Raw genomic sequence first — 20,699 nt, forward strand, 5'->3', positions numbered from 1 at the left:
AGCGTGAGAGAGAGTGTGTGGGAGGGATGGGAGGAGGAGGGCAAGAGAGAGAGAGAATCTTAAGCAAGCTCCACGCCCAGTGTGGAACCCCATGCAGGACTTGATCTCACAACCCTGAGATATGAGCTGAGCTGAAATCAAGAGTCGGATGCTTAACTGACTGAGCCATCCAGGCGCCCCTAAAATGTGAATTTATAAAACTAAATATGATATTTACTGAAGTCAAAAGACAGGTATATGGGCTTATCATATTTTCTACTTGTATATATATTCTTTACTATTCAGGGGGAACAGTAGGAGATATTCATAATTAACTGTACATGTTTTCCTCTGAATGACTGCAACTACTAAATAATGCCATCTCTTGTTTGGTCATTTAGAAGAAATTAGATGTGAATTTTTTTTTTTTTTTAACAGGGCTCAATATGTTGATGCCGTCATTAAAATCAGGTTCTTAATATTAGGGGATTTAAAATGAGGCAATAAGCAACAAACAAGTTACTGCTGTAACCATGAAGCTATTGAAAATTGTTTTTTGAAAAAGATGCTAAGGAAGACTAGCACATGGAGAAATGCTCATGGTATATTTAATGAAAAAAAACAGGACATTAACTGTAGGGTATAATGTAGGTTTTTACATTCTTGCATACAAACACATACTGGAGAGACTTGGAAGAAAATACACTAACATGTTAACATATTGTTTTGAATGATAGGACCATGATACATTTTTTTCATTTATATTTTTGTCTTTCTCTGTATTTTTCTGTTAAAAAGCAGGCAAAAATTAAAAAACTATATAGTATTTGTTTTCATTTAGAATGCATTAATTTTGGGGCGCCTGGGTGGCTCAGTTAGCTAAGTGTCTGCCTTTTGCTCAGGTCATGATCTCAGGGTCCTGGGATGGAGCCCAGAGTCAGGCTCCCTGTTCAGCGGGGAGCTTGGTTCTCCATCTCCCTCTGCGCCCCCTTGCTTGTGCTCGCGCGCACACTCTCTCTCTCACTCAAATAAATAAATCTTTTTAAAAAAGAATGCATTAGTTTTTAAGCACAGTCGTGACAAGGATGTTCTCTCTTAGTATTCAAGTATTTATGTGGGATAGAGGGAGAAAGATTTTTGCTCTGGTAAGAGATGAAGGTTGAGAGAATGTGGGAGAGGAAATACTGTTAAAGGTAAATGTATAGATATGAGAGAGATTGCTTATAGCTAGTAATTTACACTTTAGGGAAGGGGGGGAGGATCCCTCGCCTTTGTAGTCACTTTGAAGGGCAAGAAAAGAACTTATAGGTGTAGATATTACTTGAAAATGTTCTTTACTCCAGCTAGCAGATCCTGACTCAGGAAAGCTTGGTTTCCACAGGTAGAGGAGGAAAGAAGACAGCTAGTTTTATGTATGAGCTGTTCATAAAATTCAGTTATCTAAGGAATTTCCGGTTTAGTTCTTGGTTACATTGTTTATTTTGAGTTTAGCTCTTTTAAATAATTAACTTTTTATTTTAAAGCCGAACATGTTTATTTCCATTTTAAGCAGACTTCATCAATGGCATAAGACAGGGATGGCAAATGGGTTTCATACCACATGTCAACTCCTGGAGTGATTAGTTAAGAGGTTTTAGACTTTGCAGAGAAGACTGCTATAATTAACAATGTCTGTTTTAACTCCTTGGAAAAATGCTGGCTATTTGTCTTCTAGTTTATAATCCATTTTGTATGGTTCTTGGAACATACTAAAGCTGTTGATAGTGATTCAGTTAAAGTATAAAAAAAGGAGGAGGGAGGGGCGCCTGGGTGGCTCAGTCGCTAAGCATCTGCCTTCGGCTCAGGTCATGATCCCAGGATCCTGGGTCGAGCCCCACATCAGGCTCCCTGCTCCACGGGAAGCCTGTTTCTCCCTCTCCCACTCTCGCTGCTTATGTTCCCTCTCTTGCTGTGTCTCTTTCTGTCAAATAAATAAAATCTTTAAAAAAAAAAAAAAAGGAGGGAGACCAACTATTGGATACTAAACTTACAGTCTGACATAAGCAACAGCAGCAATTCTTGTGTAGACTTTACTTTTTAAATTCAGTGGTCTGTAGAGGATATTAACTATAACTGTCTTCAGTAAAATAGCTGCAATCCACATGTGGCTATTGGGCACTTGTTAAAATGTGGCTAGTTTGTAAATGAATTTTTAAATTTCATTTAAATTATTTTAAATTTAAATTCAAAATGGGAACTGTAAAATATTTTTTGTTAAACACAACTTTATTGTTTTGGTAGGACTACATTTTACTTTAAGAATTGCATTGGAACAGGGACGCCCAGGTGGCTCAGTCGTTAAGCGTCTGCTTTCGGTTCAGGTCATAATCCCAGGGTCCTGGGATCGAGCCCCACATCGGGCTCCCTGCTCTGCAGGAAGCCTGCTTCTCCCTCTCCCACTCCCCCTGCTTGTGTTCCCTCTCTCACTGTCTCTGTCAAATAAATAAATAAATAAAATCTTAAAAAAAAAAAAGAATTGCATTGGAACATTCACGGGAGGTTTTTATTTCTAGGCCTGTAAGTGGCACCCATTTCTGCTATCATTCCATTGACAATATTTAGTTTTATGACCATGTGATTAGGGAAGCTGGAAAATAAAGTATCATTCTATGCTCTAGAGGAAGGGAGAATAGATTTTAGTGCAAAGCTAAGTCTTTCCTAATCTTGGGAAAGAAAAGTGTGCAACTTGTACACTGAAAACAAAAAGGCAGATGAAACTCTAAAATTCTGTGGATGACTGAAAATAACCAAGTGTCACTCAAGATTAAATCTGCCTAGCTTGGTAAACATACTAAGAATAGAAAGTACTTCCTTAGCTTCATAAAGGGCATATACCTTCGTAAAGGTTGGATGCCTAAAAAGTCAGTGCAGTAGAGCAAGAAAAAGAAGAAGGCACACAGATTGGAAAGTAAGAAGTAAAATCATCTTTCATGATTGTCTATGTACAATATCCTAAGAAATCTACAAAAAAGCAACTGCAGCAAATAATTTAGCAGTGTTGCAGGATTACAAGGTCAATTCAAAATACAAGGTATTCAAAAACCAGTTGTATTTCTATAAGCTTGCAATGAATAATTGGCAGTTGAAATGATAAAAACAGTACCATTCATGATAGCATCAAAAATATGAAATACGTAGGGGTAAATTTAACAAAATGTTTGCAGTTGGTACACAGAAACTTTAAATTCTCTCAGAAAAGTTTTTTAGAAGACCTAAATAATAGGAGAGGGTTATTGTGTTCACAACTGAAGGTGCAGTATTGTTAATGGCAGTTTTCTCCAAATTGATTTATAGATTCAGTGTAATTCCAGTCAAATTTTTAGTGGGCTCTTTTGTGGAAATTGACAAACTGATTTTAAAATTTACATGAAAGTGCAAAAGACTTAGAAATATCTAAAGATTTTTTTTTTTTTAATTTGACAGAGAGAAAGCACAAGTAGGCAGAGGGAGAGGGAGAAGCAGGCTCTCCGCTGAGCAGGGAGCCGGATGTGGGGCTTGATCCCAGGACCCCAGGATCATGACCTGAGCCAAAGGTAGCCGCTTAACCGACTGAGCCACCCAGGCGCCCCAAGACTTAGAAATAAAACAGTCTTGAAAGAGAAAAATCTGGGGGACTTCCCTACCTGTCTTCAAGAGTTACTAAAGCTATAGTAATCAATAACAGTATAGTACTAGATGGGGATCAACAGATGTAACAATGGAACCCAAAAGAGAGCCCAGAAATAGACCCACATCTATGCAGTCAATTGATTTTTGAGTAAGTGCCAAGACAGTTCATTGAATAAAAGGGTGATCTTTTCAACAAATGATGCTGGAACAGTTGGATATCTATATATAAGAAAAGAGTTTTGACCATTACTCTAACTTGGACCATATGCAGAAAGTTTGTATGAAATAGATCATAGATCAACCTAAATGTGAGAGCAAAAATTATAAAACTTCATTGGGTTCCCTGCTCGGCGGGAAGCCTGCTTTTCCCTCTCCCACTCCCCCTGCCTCTGTTTCCTCTCTCGCTGTCTCTCTCTCTCTGTGTCAAGTAAATAAATAAATAAAATCTTAAAAAAACCCAAAAACTTCTGAAGGAAAACATGGAGAATATCTTAGTGACTTTGGGTTTGGCAAAGATTTTTAAAAATAGGACACAAAAATCATGAAATATAAAAGAAAAAATTATAGATTGGACTTCATCAAAAGAAAAACATTTTTCTCTTCAGTGGGTTGTTAAAATAATGGAAAGGCAGGCTACTGACTGGGAGCAATATTTGTAAAACATACCTAACAAAAAACTTGTATGGGGTATATATAAGCAACTCAGTAATAATACAAACAAACCGGTTAAAAATGGGCAAAAGATTTGAACACTTACCGGAGAAGTGGATAGTATACAAGCATTTGAAAAGATGCTCAATATCATGATTTAATAGGGAAATTGAAATTAAAACCACTAGTAGAATGGTTAAAATTAAAAAGACTGACCATGCTGGGGGCGCGTGGGTGGCTCAGTTGCTTAAGTGTCTGCCTTCGGCTCAGGTCATGATTCCGGGGTCCTGGGATCGAGTCCCGCATCAGGCTCCTTGCTCGGCGGAGAGCCTGCTTCTCCATCTCCTCCCCACTTGTGCTCTCTCTCACTATCTCTGTCTCTCTCAAATAAATAAATAAAATCTAAAAAAAAAAAAAGACCATCCTGAATGTTTGCCAAGTATGTGGAGAAACTAGAAGTCACATATATTGCTGGTGGAAATACCAAATAGTTTCTTATACTGTTAAACAGAAACTTAATTTACCATGGACTTGACAGCTCTACTCTTAGGTATTTACCTAGGTAATACCCAAGAGAAATGAAAACATGTCCACTCAAATACTTGGACTCAAATATCTGTAGTGGTTTTAGTCATAGTAGCCCCAAACTGGAAACAAACTAAATGTCTATCAGCTGATGAGTAGATAAACAAATTGTGGTAAATCCATACAGTGGAATATTGCTTGGCAATAACAAGGATGAATTTCAAGAGCAATATGCTAAGTGAAAGAAGCCAGACACAAAAGACTATATATACTTTTGATTCCATTTATATGAAACTCTAGAACAGGCAAAACTGTAGTGGCAGGAAGAAATCAGTGGTTTCCAAGGTCCAGAGAATGGGGAGATAGTTGACTGTAAAGGGACGTGAGAGAAATGCTCTTTATCATACTTAGGATGGTGGCTATACTACTGTACACATTTGTCAATACACACTGAATTGTATACTTGAAATTTTTGAATTGTATGCATTTAATACTTTAATAAAGCTGACGCACCCTTCCCCTCCCGAGATGGTTCTTAGCATCCTACCAAACTGGTCAATGACCTTTAAAAAAAATATTTTTAGGGGCACCTGGCTGGCTCAGTTGGTCTTAGAGCATGTGACTCTTGATCTTGGGGTTGTGAGTTCGAGCCCCATGTTGGACATAGAGATTGCTTAAAAAAAATAATACTGTCTTAACTCTTTTTTTCTCCCTTGCTTTGTTCAGGTATAGTTGACAAAATTGTGATATATTTAAAGTATACTTCGTGATAGTTTGATAAATGTACACATTGAGAAAGGATTCCTTCCATCTGGTTAATTAACACATCTGTCACCTCACATATTTATCTTTTTTTTTTTTTGGTGACAACATTTAAGTTCTCTTTTAGCAAATTTCAGTTATACAGTATGGTTGTTACCAACTGTAGTCACCATGTTTTACATTTAGGCCATTTCTTTGGACAGGGGTAGGATATTGATATATGATATGATAAAATACAAATTGGGTTCAAACTGATGCTTTCAATTTAAATCCAGAACAACATGTTTTTTTCTTAAACCTTGTTCTTCTTATGATCAGAGTCTTTTTTGAACCATGCCAAAACCTCACTTCTCAATGACATAAACATAGAATGACTTGCTTCATCTCACACTACACAAACAACAGTCTCAGGATAAATTCAAAACTTGTAAAATGAAAATAGTTTCAGGGTTTTGTGTTTTTTTTTCTTTCTTCGAATTATTTTTGTCTTAAAGATAAATCCCATTAGGAATGAACAATCAAGGGGCACCTAGATGGCTCAGTTGGGTAAGCGTCCAACTCTTGATTTTTGCTCAGATTATGATCTCAGGGTGGTGAGATGAGCCTCTCGTTGCTTCACACTGGGTGTGGAGCCTGCTTAAGATTCTCTCTCTCCCCGGAGCCTGCTTAAGATTCTCTCTCTCCCCCTTTTCCCTCTGCCCCTCCCCGGCCCCCTCTAAAAATAAAAAGAATGAACAATCAAATTACTGTGCCTTGAAATCACTTTTTATTTCCCCTTTGGTTAAGCCACTAATTGGGCACACGGGCCCATTTGATTAATTTTACATGTAATTTTGGGTAATTTTTTAAAATTTAATTTTGTTTTATAATTGTGTACATTATTTACATAGTTCTAAAGACAAATCTACAAAACAAGGTATGTTTAAAGAATGTTAATAAAATGTTTTAAAAAAATAAAATCTTTTATTTATTTATTTATTTTTTAGAATTATTTATTTATTTGACAGAGAGACACAGTGAGAGAGGGAACACAAGCAGGGAGAGTGGGGAAGAGGGAGAAGCAGGCTTCCCGCAGAGCAGGGAGCCCGATGTGGGGCTCGATCCCAGGACCCTGGGATCATGACCTGAGCCGAAGGCAGACGCTTAATGACTGAGCCACCCAAGCGCCCCCAAAAATAAAATCTTAAAAAAAAGGGGGCGCCTTTTTTTCACAAGTAGGCAGACAGGCAGGCAGAGGGAGAGGGAGAAGCAGACTCCCCACTGAGCAGGGAGCCCGATGTAGGGCTCGATCCCAGGACCCTGGGATTATGACCTGAGCCGAAGGCAGACGCCCAGCAACTGAGCCACCCAGCTGCCCCAGTAAATAAAATCTTTAAAAAAAGAATGTTAGCTATGCTCCCTCCAGCCTATTTAACCCCTCACCTTAAATATAATGATTTTTTTAATTTTTATTTTTTTTAAAAGATTTTATTTATCCATTAGAGAGCACATGAGTGAGGGGGAGGGGCCAAGGGAGGAGAAGCAGACTCCCTGTTGAGCCAGGAGCCCGATGTGAGGCTTGATACCAGGACCAGGAGATCATGACCTGACCTGAACGCTTAACTGACTGAGCCACCTAGGTTCCCCTAAATGTAATTATTTTTTAAAGTGTTACGGTTTAGGCATGCCTGGTGGTTCAGTCAGTTAAACATTCAACTCTTGGTTTCCGCTCAGATCATGACCTCAGGGTCCTGGGATTGAGCCCTGTGTTGGGTTCTATGCACAGCAGGGAGTCTGCTTTCCTTCTTCCTCTGCCCCCCTACCTTGTGCACTCTGAATCTCTCTCTAAAATAAATAAATAAGTCTTAAAAAAATAAAATGTTTATTCTTCCTTCTTAAAAAATACAAGCATATATTTTCATATCTTTACCCATTTCTTAAATGGTGGCATTCCAGAAACATTTATTTCCCATCTTGTATTTTTCACCTCAGCAATATTCTGGAGATCACGGTGTAGTGGTAATAATGACAGTCCTTATTTCAGCAGTATAGTACTCCATTGTTTATAGAGCCCATAATTTATTCAGTCCTCTATTGATGATTATATGGGTTGTTTCCAGTTTTTTACTATCATAAATAGTGCTATCATGAATAACTGCATTTTAGGATTCCTAAAATGAGATTACTGGGACAGAAAATAAATTGGTATCTAATTTTGCTTGTTATGACCAGCAGTGTATCAGGGAGTCTTTTCTTTTTTAAAAGATATTTATTTATGTATTTTAGAGAGAGAAAGAGCGAGCAAGCATGTGTGAGAGGGGAGCGGGTGAGAATCCTCAAGCTGACTCCTCACTGAGTGTAGAGCCCAACCATCCCAGGACAGGAATTGGTGGCTTAACCAATGAGCCACCAATGAGCCACCCAGGCGCCCCTGCGTTTCGTTTTTTTTTCTTTTCTTTTTTTTAAAGATTTTATTTATTCATTGGACAGACAGAGACCACAAGCAGGGGGAGGAGCAGAGGGAGAGGGAGAAGCAGGCTCCCTGCTAAGGGAGCTCCCTGATGCAGGGCTCAATCTCAGGACCCTGGGATCATGACCTGAGCCGAAGGCAGACACCGACTGAGCCACCCAGGTGCCCCTGCGTTTTTTTTTTTTTTATAGTGAATGAGGTTGAATGTCTTTTCAAATGTTTAAAAATGGTTGTATTGCCTTTTTTGTGAACTGTTAGACCTCTATTTTTTATTGATTCTTGGTGTTTTTCATTTTTAGATTATATATTAATGATATTTACTCTTTATTTGTGATCTACCTTGTTGCCCCCCTCCCCCTACACAGAGTTTATTACTTGTCTTTGAACTTTGCCCTGAGCTTTGCTATGAACTCTGCTTCTTAACTTTTCTCACCACCTGACTCTGAGTTACGTACAGCACTTTGGGAAGAACAGGTGGGTAAAGGTTTGGTTTATAAGATTCACAGTTTTTGTGGAGATGAGAGATGGTTATAATGGATAACAGGGAGGTTGGAATTCTGATGTTGATTAATGTAAACAGGAATATAAGATGGATGGATTTAATCTATATGATTGTTGGTAGGTGTTGGGATTTTTTTGTTAACATTTGTTAAGTAGAGCCTCTGGTTGGTGAGCCAAGGTTCAACAAAAGACTGCAAGGGAAAGTGGAATAGAGAAGTTTATTACTCATAGGTCCTGGGGGTACACAGTATGATGTCACCAGGGGACACAGGGAGAGTTCAGTGCAGGATGTAGGCAGGAAGTGAGTAGCAGGACTTGGGGTACATGCCTTTATTAGGGTCCTCAGGTGCAGTGCTCAGGGGTTCCCAGGCTAATTCTGGATTGGTCAGTTCAAACCAAAAACAGTAGGGTTTTGATAAGCTCCGAGGTAGTCTTATCTAAGGGGCACAAAAGGGGAAGGAGCTGGGAGACAGGAGAGATTATCACAGTAGGGTTTTGGGGAATCATATCTGGAACTTAGATTTACTTGTGACCCTGAGGGCTGTTGCTGTTATCCAGGGCATGCACTTATGGGAGGAGGTAGTGTCAATTGAAGACCCCTGCAGGACACTTAGCCGCACAAAGTGGATGCTGAGGCAGCAGTATTACAGAGTAGTTTCCTAAACTCTCAACAGTGTGTTGGAAGCTTGGGGCTGGCATAAGGTCCTAAAGATGTAATGTGATAAATTGGTGGTTTGAGGGGCTTTAGCGACTCAGAACCAACTGTAATGTATGCCTGTGATGACAGTCACTTGGTAGCTTCTTTGGTGGACCTCAGTGGATTGGCCACTTAAGAGACAGTGGGTCCCACCTAGCAGATAGGATTTCTGCCATGGCCTCACCAGGGTCCTGAGACTATCATCAGACTTATGTGGTAAGTTTTTCGACTCAATTGGGTCTTTCCATTAAAAAATATAATTATAACTTTGCCTTTCAATAGAATATATGTTTAATGAATATTAACCTAAGTAAGTATTGGGGTTTGTTTTTTTTTTTTTTCTTATTTTCAGGCTGCAGACAAGAGAAAAGCTTTAGAAGAGACCAAAGCCTACACAACCCAATCCCTAGCTAGTGTTGCTTATCAAATAAATGCATTGGCCAACAATGTACTCCAGTTGCTGGATATCCAAGCCTCTCAGCTTCGGAGAATGGAGTCTTCTATCAATCATATCTCACAGGTAACAGTTTGTGAAAGGCTTTACGTTCACATTAATCAGTTGGCAGAATAGAAGCCGCATAGTCAAAGAAGTAGATTGCCTGGAAATACAGATTTTTTACTCATCTGAATGAGTGTAGTTATTTTAGGTTCAGCTTTGAGTTCAGTATACCTACTCTTCTTCTTCTTCTTTTTTTTTTATTTTTTATTTTTGTGATAAAATATACATAACATAAAATTTACCATTTTAACCATTTTTTAGTGTATAGTTCATTGGCATTAAGTATATTCATATTGTTGTATAACCAGTACAAGTTATCCTACTGTTAAAGCCTTTTTTTGAGGTAAAATAAATTGCACATAATTAAAGCATACAATTTTATAAATTTTAATACGCATACTACACTGGAGACCATCAACACATTCAAGTTCATGAACACCCTCCACCTCCTAATTTTTTCATCCTTCTTTGTTATCCTACCTTTCTGTCCCCTGTTCTCAGACTTTCTGTCACTATGGATTAGTTTGTATTTTCTAGAATTTTATATAAATAGAATTATATGATATATAGTGTTTTTTGTCTGACTTCTTTCAGCATAATTATTTTGAGATTCATCCATGTTGTTGTGTGAAAAAATTTTACTCCTTTTTTATTGCTGAGTACTACTCCATTGTTCCATATTTTGTTTATCCATTCACATGTTGATGACCATCTGGATTGTTTTTGGGTTTTGCCTATGACAAAGCTTCTATGAACATTTGTGTACAAGTCATTATATGGCCATATGTTTTTATTTCTCTTGGGTAAATTAAATACTCTTGAGTGGAATGGTAGATAGTTTATATGGTAGTTGTCTCTTTACCTTTATAACCAAATTTATACCTGAATTATTTTCCAAAATGATTATACCTTTTCATCTACCTACCAGCACTGTATGAAAGTTTAAGTTGCCTCACATCCCTACCAGCACTTGATATGGTCAGTCTTTTTAGTTTTAGTTATTCAGTTAGGTGTTTTAGCCATTGTAATACTTGGGATTTAGTTTCCGTTTCCTTGGTGATTATTAATGATGTTGAGCATCTTTTCATGTGGCTCTGTAGGTTTTAGTATTTTAAGGCTTGCTCATCTTTTGTCAGATTTATTCCAAAGTATATCATATTTTTATGCTATTGTAAATGGTATTTTTTATAACCGTAGCTTGGTTGTTCATTTCTTGCTTGTATGCACAGAAATACAGTTGATATTTGTATACTTATTTTGTATCCTTGTTAAAGTCACTTAATAGTTACAGTAACTGTTGTACAGATCTCATTGGATCTTCTACATAGAAGATTATATAAATACAGTTTTAGCTTTATTTCTTCACTTTCCTCTCCTCTCCTCCCTCCCCTCTCCCATCCTTCCTCCTTTTCTTTCCTTTCTTTTCCTTTTTTTTTTTCCTTTGCCTTACTGCAGTAGTTTGATGCTTCAAGAAAATATTGAATAGGAGTAGTGAAAGTGGACATTGTTGTCTTTTTATTTTAGTAAGAAAGCATTTAGTTATTATGTGTATTACAGGTTCTTCAGAAATATGCTTTATGAGATTGAGGAAGTTGCCTTCTAAAGGTGCAGTTTGCTGAGAGTTCTTACCAGGAGTGGATGATGGATTTTGTCAAATGCTTTTTCTGTGTGTGTTGAAATGATCTTTTTTTTTTTTTTTTTTTTTTTTTTTTTTACATGTTAAACTAGCTTTGCCTTCCTGGGATAAACTCCATGTGACTGTGATGTAGTCTCCATTTCATAGATTGTTCGACTTCATTTGCTAAGATTTTTTAAGAACTTTTGCTTCTGTGCTCCTGAGAGTTACTGTAATGTCTTTGTCTGGTTTTGGTGTCAGTATAATGCTGGCTTTACAAATATGTTGGATAGTATTCCCTCCTCTTCACTTCTATGGAAAAGTGTCTGTTGAATTGATACTTGCTTGCTACCTTTTAAATATTTGGTAGAATTAACCAGTGAAACCATCTGGGCCTGGAATTTTTCTTGGCAAGGATGTTTTAACTATATATTTGATGTCTTTAGTAGATTCGGGGCTGTTCTCTTTATTTGTTTCCTCTTGAGTAAGCTTTGTATTTTTCCAAGAATTTGGCCTTTTCACCTGTGTTGTTATATTTATTTGCGTAAGGGTGTTAGTAACATTCCCTTATTCTTTTAATATTTGTAGAATCTGTAGTGATGTCACATGTCTCATTCTTGATATACTTAATTGGTGTCTTTTTAAACTGATTAGTATGGCTAGTTTATCAATTTTATTGATCTTCTAAAAAAGACCTCAGCTTTTGGTTTCATTAATTTTCTGTACTGTTTTTCTCTTTTCTGTTGTGTTGACTTTTATTTTGTAGTTGATTATTTCTTCTCCTTTCCCTTTCCTTGGAATTAATTTAGTCCTATTTTATACTCAAAGTAAAAGCTGAGGTCTTTAAGAGCCTTTATCTTTTCTTATATAGGTGTTTTAGGTCTATAAATTTCCCTTGAAATAGTGTGTTATCTGTATCTCAAATTTAGATAAGTTGTACTTTCATTTTCATTCAGCTTGAAATAATTTCTAATTCCCCTTTTTGGTTTCTTCTCTGGCCCAGGGGTTATTTGGAAATATTTCAAGATTTTCAAAGGATCTCTCTGCTGTTGATTTCTAATTTAATTCTGCAGTAGTAAGAAAATAATACAACTCCTTTTAAATGTATTATAAATTGTTTTATAACCCAGAATATGGTCTCTCTTGGTAAATGTTTTGTATGCACTTGAGAAGAATATATATTTTGTTGCAGTTGGATGGAATGTTCTGTAAATCTCATCAGGTCAAGTTGGTTGATAATATTGTTCAATTCTTCTATATCCATGCTGATTTTCTGTCTTCTTGTTTTTATTAATCGTTGAGGAAGGTATGTTGTAATCTCTGACTCTAGTTTTTTACATGTTTTATTTCTCTTTGAATTTTTATCATTTTATTGGAGCTATGTTATTAACATAATACTGTAAATGCTTAGGTTTGTAATGTACTATTGGTGGATTTATCATTATGAAAATACTTTTTTTTAATCATTGGTAAACCTAGATTTGACTAGCTTGGCAGATGTAGTTTGTCCAGGCACTGCAGAGATGGAGTAAGTTCCTGCAGTAGAGGTGCTAACTGGATCAGTGCTCTGAATTCTCATATTTTCTGTTCTCAGGCGCACTTAGCATCTTAAATATTGAGAATGCAAGGGTTTTGGTTTATACGGGTAGATCTTTCAGTATTTATCATATCAAAAATTAAAACTGATAAATCTTAAAGTACTTAACTTATCTAATAATAAACATACCCATTACATGTTAATACAAATAACATTTAAATGAAAAATAACTCTTACCCAAAACAAAAAAATTTGTGAGAAGAGTGGCCTTGTTTTTACATTTCTGCAAATCTTTTTAATGTTTTGTTTAATAAAGGTAACTGGATTCTCATACCTGTTTTTGCATGTAATCTGTTGTGATTTGTTGTTTTGGTTGAAATATATGAAGAAAGTCTGGCTTCATACAGATATATAGTTAGAAAAGGCAGGATGTTGGCGACCCTGGGAGTCTTGGACTATAGTTGGAGAACCACTGCATTGTGGGGTTATTATGGTTTAGTCTATGATATGTATTCTCAGTGTCATATACTGGTCGTCATGCTTCCATTTAGAAAAAAATCTCCCAAATTTGTAATACAACTCCACCTATAGCTTTTTTCTGGCTCTTTGTTGTACAATTCTTCTTCCATCCCTTACTGACTTTAGTGTTATTTTTGGTGAACTTATCCATGATATCATAGGACTTCTGTTGATCCCTAATGGTCTGTTGGTATTTATTTTAGGTTTCCTCAGCCAGTTTCTTAAAGATATTTCATGAGTTTTAAGATTAAGCATGCTTCTCTTCTTTGGCACTTGTTATCAGCTGAATTGTGTTCCCCCAGAATTCATATGTTGAAGTCCTAATTTCTAGTACCTCAGAATGTGAGGTTCTAGATAGGGGTTTTTTTTTTTTTTAAAGATTTTATTTATTTATTTATTTGAGAGAGAGGGAGAGAAACAGCATGAGAGGGGAGAGGGTCAGAGGGAGAAGCAGGCTCCCCGCTGAGCCGGGAGCCCGATGTGGGACTCGATCCCAGGACTCCGGGATCATGACCTGAGCCGAAGGCAGTCGCTTAACCAACTGAGCCACCCATGCGCCCCTAGATAGGGTTTTTAAAGAGGTAATTTTTGAACAATATTATTAATCAACTTGACCTGATGAGATTTACAGAACATTCCATCCAACTGCAACAAAATATACATTCTTCTCAAGTGCACACAAAACATTTACCAAGAGAGACTATATTCTGAGTTATAAAACAATTTATAATAAATTGGAGATAGGGTTTTTAAAGAGGTAATTAAGTTAGAATGGCGTCACTGGATGGGCCCTTATCCAGTATGATGGGTGTCTTTATTTATTTATTTTTACAGTTTTACTTATTAGTAAAGTGTGAGTGAGTGGAGAGAGGGGTAGAAGGAGAGAGAATCCGAAGCCGACTGCACTGAGTGGGGAGCCCAACGCAGGACTTGTTCCCGAGACCATGAGATCACAACCTGAGCAGAAACCAAGAGTTGGACGCTCAACCGACTGAGCCACCCAGACGCCCCTGATTGGTGTCCTGATAAGAGGAGAAGATTAGGACATAGACACAGAAGAAAGACCAATGTGAAGACAGAGAGAAGAGGGCCTTTTACAAGCCAAGGACAGAGTCTCTTAGAATTCTGCTGACATGTTGATCTTAGATTTCTAGCCTCCAGAATCATGAGAAAATTAATTTCTGTTGTTTAAACCTTCCAGTCTGTAGAATTTTGTTATGGCAGCCTGTTGTGATGGTCTTGGCCAAGAATGCCTTAGTCTCTTACCCAGGCCTGTATTTGCTCATAGCAAGCCCCACAGACTTGCCCCCTACTGCCACGGGGGCCCATTGTTTTGGCTTGACTAGCTCTCATGGTTCTTAATGATTCAAGATCACCTCCGAAAACCAATAGGGAACTTTAAAAAAACAAGATTTATTATTTACAGGTCTTGAAGAGTAAATGGCACTCTCCAGGGCCACATAAGGGCTATACATCAAGGTTGCAGGTAGAGAGAGAGGGAAGGGAGCATGAGTCTGGTGTAGGGTCTGAGGGTGGGGTGTGCTAGGGTTTTGTGGGTTCAGTCTGTTGGTGAATTTAAAGTGTAAGAGTGGGAATTAGAGTGCAGAAGGAAAAAGTGGAGTCACAAACAGTTAGTTACCTAGGTTACTGAAAGCTTTCTGCAAGAAGAACTTCATGGATAGGGGTAACCTGGTTTCTTATCTAGTAGTTTTGCTAGTAGCTATGCAGTATAGCTAGTAATATGTTTATTTGCGATGGATGTGTTTGGAATGGATGCCTCACCAATCAAAAACTTAATGCCACACACTAACAGTATACAGCTCTGGCAAACTCATCTAGTACTGGTATGTCATCTTTAGCACTATCACCTCTCTACTTTTTGTTAGCTATTATGGATTATAAACTTCATCAGAACTTGAACTAATAGGTGGAAAGATAACAGTGCAGATTGTTGTCATTTAAAATGAGAAGGCATGAAAATAAAAGTAAAAAATAAGAAATAAATGAGAAGGCATGATATGTTAACACCCAGTGGCTAGGAGCATTCAGTAATACTCATTTGATTGGCTGATTTACCATGAAGAAAATATATTAACTGCCCTATTCAGAATTCTAATAGATTTATATGTGCATCTGACATTTCTAAGATGAACCACATGGTACTAGGCTGAGTAATGGTCCCCAAAGGTATCCAAATCTTACTCCCTGGAAATACATTACTTTATATGACAGAGAGGATTTTGAGGATGTAAATTAAAGATCTTGAGCTGGGGAGATTATCCTGGATTATCCAGGTATGCTGTAAATGTAATCACAAATGTCCTTATAAGAGGGAGAGAGAGGGTGCCTGCATGTGGCTCGGTTGGGTGCCGGACTCTTGATTTCAGCTTGGGTCATGATCTCGCTCATGAGATCAAGCTTCCATTGAGCTCTGCACTTGGGATTTTCTTTCTCCCTCTCCCTCTGACACCGCCCTCCTGTCCCCACCACGCTTGGGCTCACCCTCTCTCTTTAAAAAAAAAAAAAGGGGGGCAGAAGATAATTTGACACAGAAGAGCAGAAATCAAAATGGTTATATAAGAACAGAGATTATTAGAATGATATGGTGACAAGCCCAGGAATGCCAGAAGCTGGAAGAAGCGAGGAAAAATGTTCTCCCTTGAAACCTTCCAAGGGAATGTGGCCCTTTTGACACTTTGATTTAGTTCTATAAAATTCAGTTTCGATTTCTGGCCTCTACAACTGTAATCGAATAAATATCTGTTGTTGGGGCTCCTGGGTGGCTCAGTCGTTAAGCATCTGCCTTCGGTTCAGGTCATGATCCCAGCGTCCTGGGATCGAGTCCCACATCAGGCTCCCTACTCCGTGGGAAGCCTGCTTCTCCCTCTCCCACTCCCCCTGCTTGTGTTCCTTCTCTCCCTGTCAAATAAATAAATAAAACCTTAAAAATAAAAATAAATTTCTGTTGTTTTAAGCCACTAAGTTTGTAGTAGTTTGTTACAGCAACATTAGAAAACTAGTATACATGATACAACAAATCAGTTCTAAGTGTGGTATGACTTTATATTTGTGTAAATCTTTAGTAGATTGGTACTTGTCATTTTCGTGATATGGATTAAAATTGTGTATCTTAAAATCATGAGGAAAACATGAGAAACTCCTCAAGCTTCCTGCCAAAGTTCTGTTATGAAATAGTATTTTTTATCTTCACCTTTGTTAAGACTGATACACAATCTAACAAGTTGCTAACTTTCTTCCATTTTTCTTGTACATATTAAGATGCAACAACCAAATGTGTTAGGGCAAATTTCTTCACCTTTTCAGAGGGAGGACACCTTTTATTAATTGAAATTAACGAGGCATTCTTCCTTTAATACTAGTTATTAACAAGATAGATTTATAGAGGAACAAGCTATAGTAACATGGCACAGGACATATAAATGTTTATTTGTAGGAGTTGAGGGACTAAACCTTGTCTTGGCACTAGACTTTGTCTTACTGTTACATAAAATAAAATTCTTTTAATTACTGTATGGATAAACATTTGTTTCAAAATTAGTTATTCTGCCAGGGACTCTTATAGCACCTAGCACAGTGCCTGGTACTTAATATGTGCTTCCATGTGAGTTTAAGGAATTTTTGAATTTAGTATGTTTTAGACATTATATGAAAAGTTTGAAGTTAAATAAAAATACTCTAAAGTATAACAAAGATTTCTGGTATAGCTTTGGTCCTCTACTTCCCATTATATTCTTCATATATATATATATATATTTGTATCATGATTTGTAACAACATCATTCGATTTGTAACATATAAACATATAACTTGTATCATTAATATGTGTGTGTATGTATTTTACTATAAATCATGTTTGTTTTTTTTTCTAAGAAAATGTATTAACCTTGTCTCTCAAGACTGTTAATTATTGGTATGACACTAGAGCTTCATGCCATCGGATGATTTCCATGAATTTGAATGGTTATTTGAATAAATAATTTATTGCAGGGATCAGTAAATGGTGATCCATGTGGGCTAAATTCAGTCCTCCTCTCATTTTTGAAAAATAAAGTTTTATTGGAACATAGCAGCATTTTTTTGTTTACATGTTGCTATGGCTGTTTTCACTTCTGCAATAACATGGTTGAGTAGTTATGACAGACACCATATGGCCTGTAAAGCCTAAAATATTTACACTCTGGCTCTGTTGAGAAAAAGTTTACTGATCCTTCATGTAGTGTTATACAAACTTCTGTTTCAAAAAATTTTAAAAAGCTTTGTGGGATTTGATACCACTCTCTCCAACTACTTATAATAACTTTTTTTTTTTAAGATAATTTTTCTGGAGGTTGATTTGCTGAGCCAGAAATTGTAAGGAATGGGGCTTGCATGATGTGATTACATGATGATACAAATTCTACAAGTTTTATGGCTTCATTCCTTCTATATCTCAATGTAGAGAAGTTAGCTTGTATAAGAAATGTTGGAGGAAGCTCCTTTAGAGGTTTAGTATTCTGGCATCACTTGGTATATTGCATTGCTATTCTGACATTAACCACCCAGAGTCATGACTGCTCCCATTTCGGATGCCAGTGGCAAGTTGGATCCCCGGTCTATCCACACTTTTGACCAACTGGTCACAGATCTTGAGCAGGGTGGGGGGTGGTGGGGGGTGTCTTACAACCCCCCTGAGGTGTGAGAATTTATTAGAATGACTCAGAATTCAGGGAGATACTATTCTTATGGTTACAGTTTTATTTTAAAGCAAACACATTGGGACCAGCCAAATGAAGAGACACAGGGTAAAAACATAGAGCTTCTGTACCCTCTTCCTGTGGAATCAGGGCACATCACCCTCCCGGCATATCAGTGTGTTGTTCATCAACCAGGAAGCTCTACTGAGCTTTGGTGTCCAGAGTTTGTTTCACATGTAGGCATGATTGATTGAATCATTGGCCATGTGACAGAACTCCATCCCCAACCCTCCTTCCCTACTCAGAAGCTGGGCTGACTCAAAGCCTCAGCACTAGTCACATGGTTGGTCTTTCTGGTGACCAGCCCCCATACTGAGCCATCTTGTTAGCATAAACAAAGATACCCCTATCATTGGGGAAATTCCAGGGATTATAAACTACCTCCCAGGAACAGGGACAAAGGCCAGTCAAATTCCTTATTATATAATAGCTATCAAATTTGAGGGTTTATGGCCCGTAAGTTAGTAAGAACCAAGAGTTAATGATGTATTTGTTTCATGGTTGAATCTGTGATTTAATTCTGTTCATATTGAAGTTTATATAAACCTCATGTTGGAGGATTGCTTTGTCAGTTTGTTTTATAAGCAGTTTTTACTGCCATAGAACACTAGATCAAAAGATGTAATTTATAAGATGTTTCTTAAAACTACTTTTCATATACTGATGCTTAAGGTGTAGTATATTTATAGATTTCTCAAATTGGTAATTCTATAGAAGAATATTTAGCATTTTAGATAACTGAAATTTCCTGTTTTAATCATATAATAGAAAATTTTCTAATATATGTGCTTTCTTTTACATATATGGGTAGACTGTAGGTAATCCCACTCCTTCCTGCCCCCCCCCATGACAGAATTTGCAGGTTTTCTATGCATAAAAGAATCTCTGAGAACTGCAGACTTGGGTGAATAACCTCAAAACATGTTTCTTCTCCTGGCTTTCACTTTTTAGGGTAGATTTGATTGGGGTTGGCAGTAATAAGATTGATTTGGAAAAGATGGATATCAAATCTTTGAATTTTCAATATTCTCCTTTCCTTCCTTTCTGCATCTACATTTAGCACTACAACAACCCCAGAATGGTCTTATTTATAGACTTTTTATGCCTAGGTGTTGTTCCAGGACAAATACTGTTTTTTTTACCCCTCACAATTGTTTCTGGTTTGTGAAGAAAGAAAAGGAAGGTAAATCTAGTGTTCATGTATATTATAAGTTGGCAGAATGTCAAGTAAGGTTTCTAAGATTTTTAAAATTTTTTTAAATGATAGCTGATGGTAGTATTTTTTTTTTTTTAAGATTTTATTTATTCATTTGAGACACAGAGATAGAGAGCTCGAGCAGGGGGAGAGGCAGAAGGAAAGGGAGAAGCAGGCTCCCTGCCGAGCCTGACAGGAGCCTGGGATCATGACCTGAGCCGAAGGCAGATGCTCAACCATCTGAGCCACCCAGGCGCCCCAGTATTTTTGTTTTTAAAATGTTGTTACTGGCCAATAAAATCAGTAACAATACTTTTTCTTCTTCCCTTTTTCCTCCATTTTGTCTTTTTTTTTTGTCTTTCATTTTGTCTCTTTTCTTCTTTTTAATTTACTGATCTATGAAATTCAGACACTAACCTAAGCCTTTCCATATTCTAGTCACCTTCTAACACACACATACACACCAACCCACCATCCACTTCTGAATGAATGAAGATTGAAAGAGACTTGTGCCATCAACCTTAGAGGACTGGAAAAATTAATTATTTTTAGGCTATTGAGAATAAAGGCAAAGCTGTGTATTTAGTTTCTATTCTAGAGCTCCCAATTTTGCAGTAAAAGTTTGCCAGTACCATAGGCTGACCCTGAACTATGCATGTGTGGAATGAAATGCAAGCAAGCTAGCCAAGGGTGAAAAAACTGAAACAGAAGTCTTAGCTGCTGTCCATCTTAGAGGAGACCGTTTGGAGTTCAAGTCCAGCTAAGTTTATTAGCAGTACTTTTCAGAGGACTATAACAGGATTTTGACTTTCTGCAAGGTATCAGTTAGCATGTACAGGATAGCTATCATTATTGGACCTATGAAGAAATGGGAAATATGACCAGAACTCAAGATAAAAGGCAGTCAGTAGAGCTCAACTCTTACGAGTGTTAGACAAATAACTGTTTCATTATTTAGTCAGCTCTGAATTCAGGGACTTAAAACTTTTTATAGTTAAAGGGAATTTCAAGGTACTGATTCTAGTTTCATTCAGCAGTATTTTTTCTCATGTGTTCTAAGGTCTGACCTACAGTTTGATAGTCTCTTGCCCTGTAAGATTAGGTCTCCATTAATAATTCCCAGAATTCTAAGAACTGGCCTACTAGGGAAGCTGTAATCTGTGATGGTGCCATTGTAATTACTGACTTTAAGAATTTGATTCATGGATTCCAATTAAGAATTAGAAAGCTTTCGTCACTTTTTGCTGCCTCAACTAACTCTTGACACTTGCAGCTGATGACTGGGTATTGGAATTTGGAGTCCAGTCTTGCCTCCACTGCAATTGCTTCTCAACACCCAAAGAATTAGAGAATGGATACTGGAGCACC

General features: G+C 37.3%; 1 protein-coding gene across 9 annotated transcripts in view; it reads left to right on the top strand.

Annotated features, from left to right (window-relative positions):
* Window positions 1–20,699, top strand: part of ABI1 (abl interactor 1) — a 127,112-nt gene that overhangs the window by 47,335 nt on the left and 59,078 nt on the right. For 8 of the 9 annotated variants that reach the window (XM_025892006.2, XM_073885573.1, XM_025892005.2 and 5 more), the window contains exon 2: window positions 9,565–9,732. The exons of the other annotated variant lie outside the window; for it this stretch is intronic. In XM_025892006.2, the coding sequence (XP_025747791.1) occupies window positions 9,565–9,732 (168 nt within the window). The remainder of the gene's footprint in view (window positions 1–9,564; window positions 9,733–20,699) is intronic. 9 annotated transcript variants of the gene reach the window in all.

The sequence above is a fragment of the Callorhinus ursinus genome, unplaced genomic scaffold, assembly GCF_003265705.2.
Source record: "Callorhinus ursinus isolate GAN/ISIS: 27379988/994484 unplaced genomic scaffold, GSC_fseal_2.0 scaffold63, whole genome shotgun sequence".
In the NCBI taxonomy this organism is placed as follows: Eukaryota; Metazoa; Chordata; class Mammalia; order Carnivora; family Otariidae; genus Callorhinus; species Callorhinus ursinus.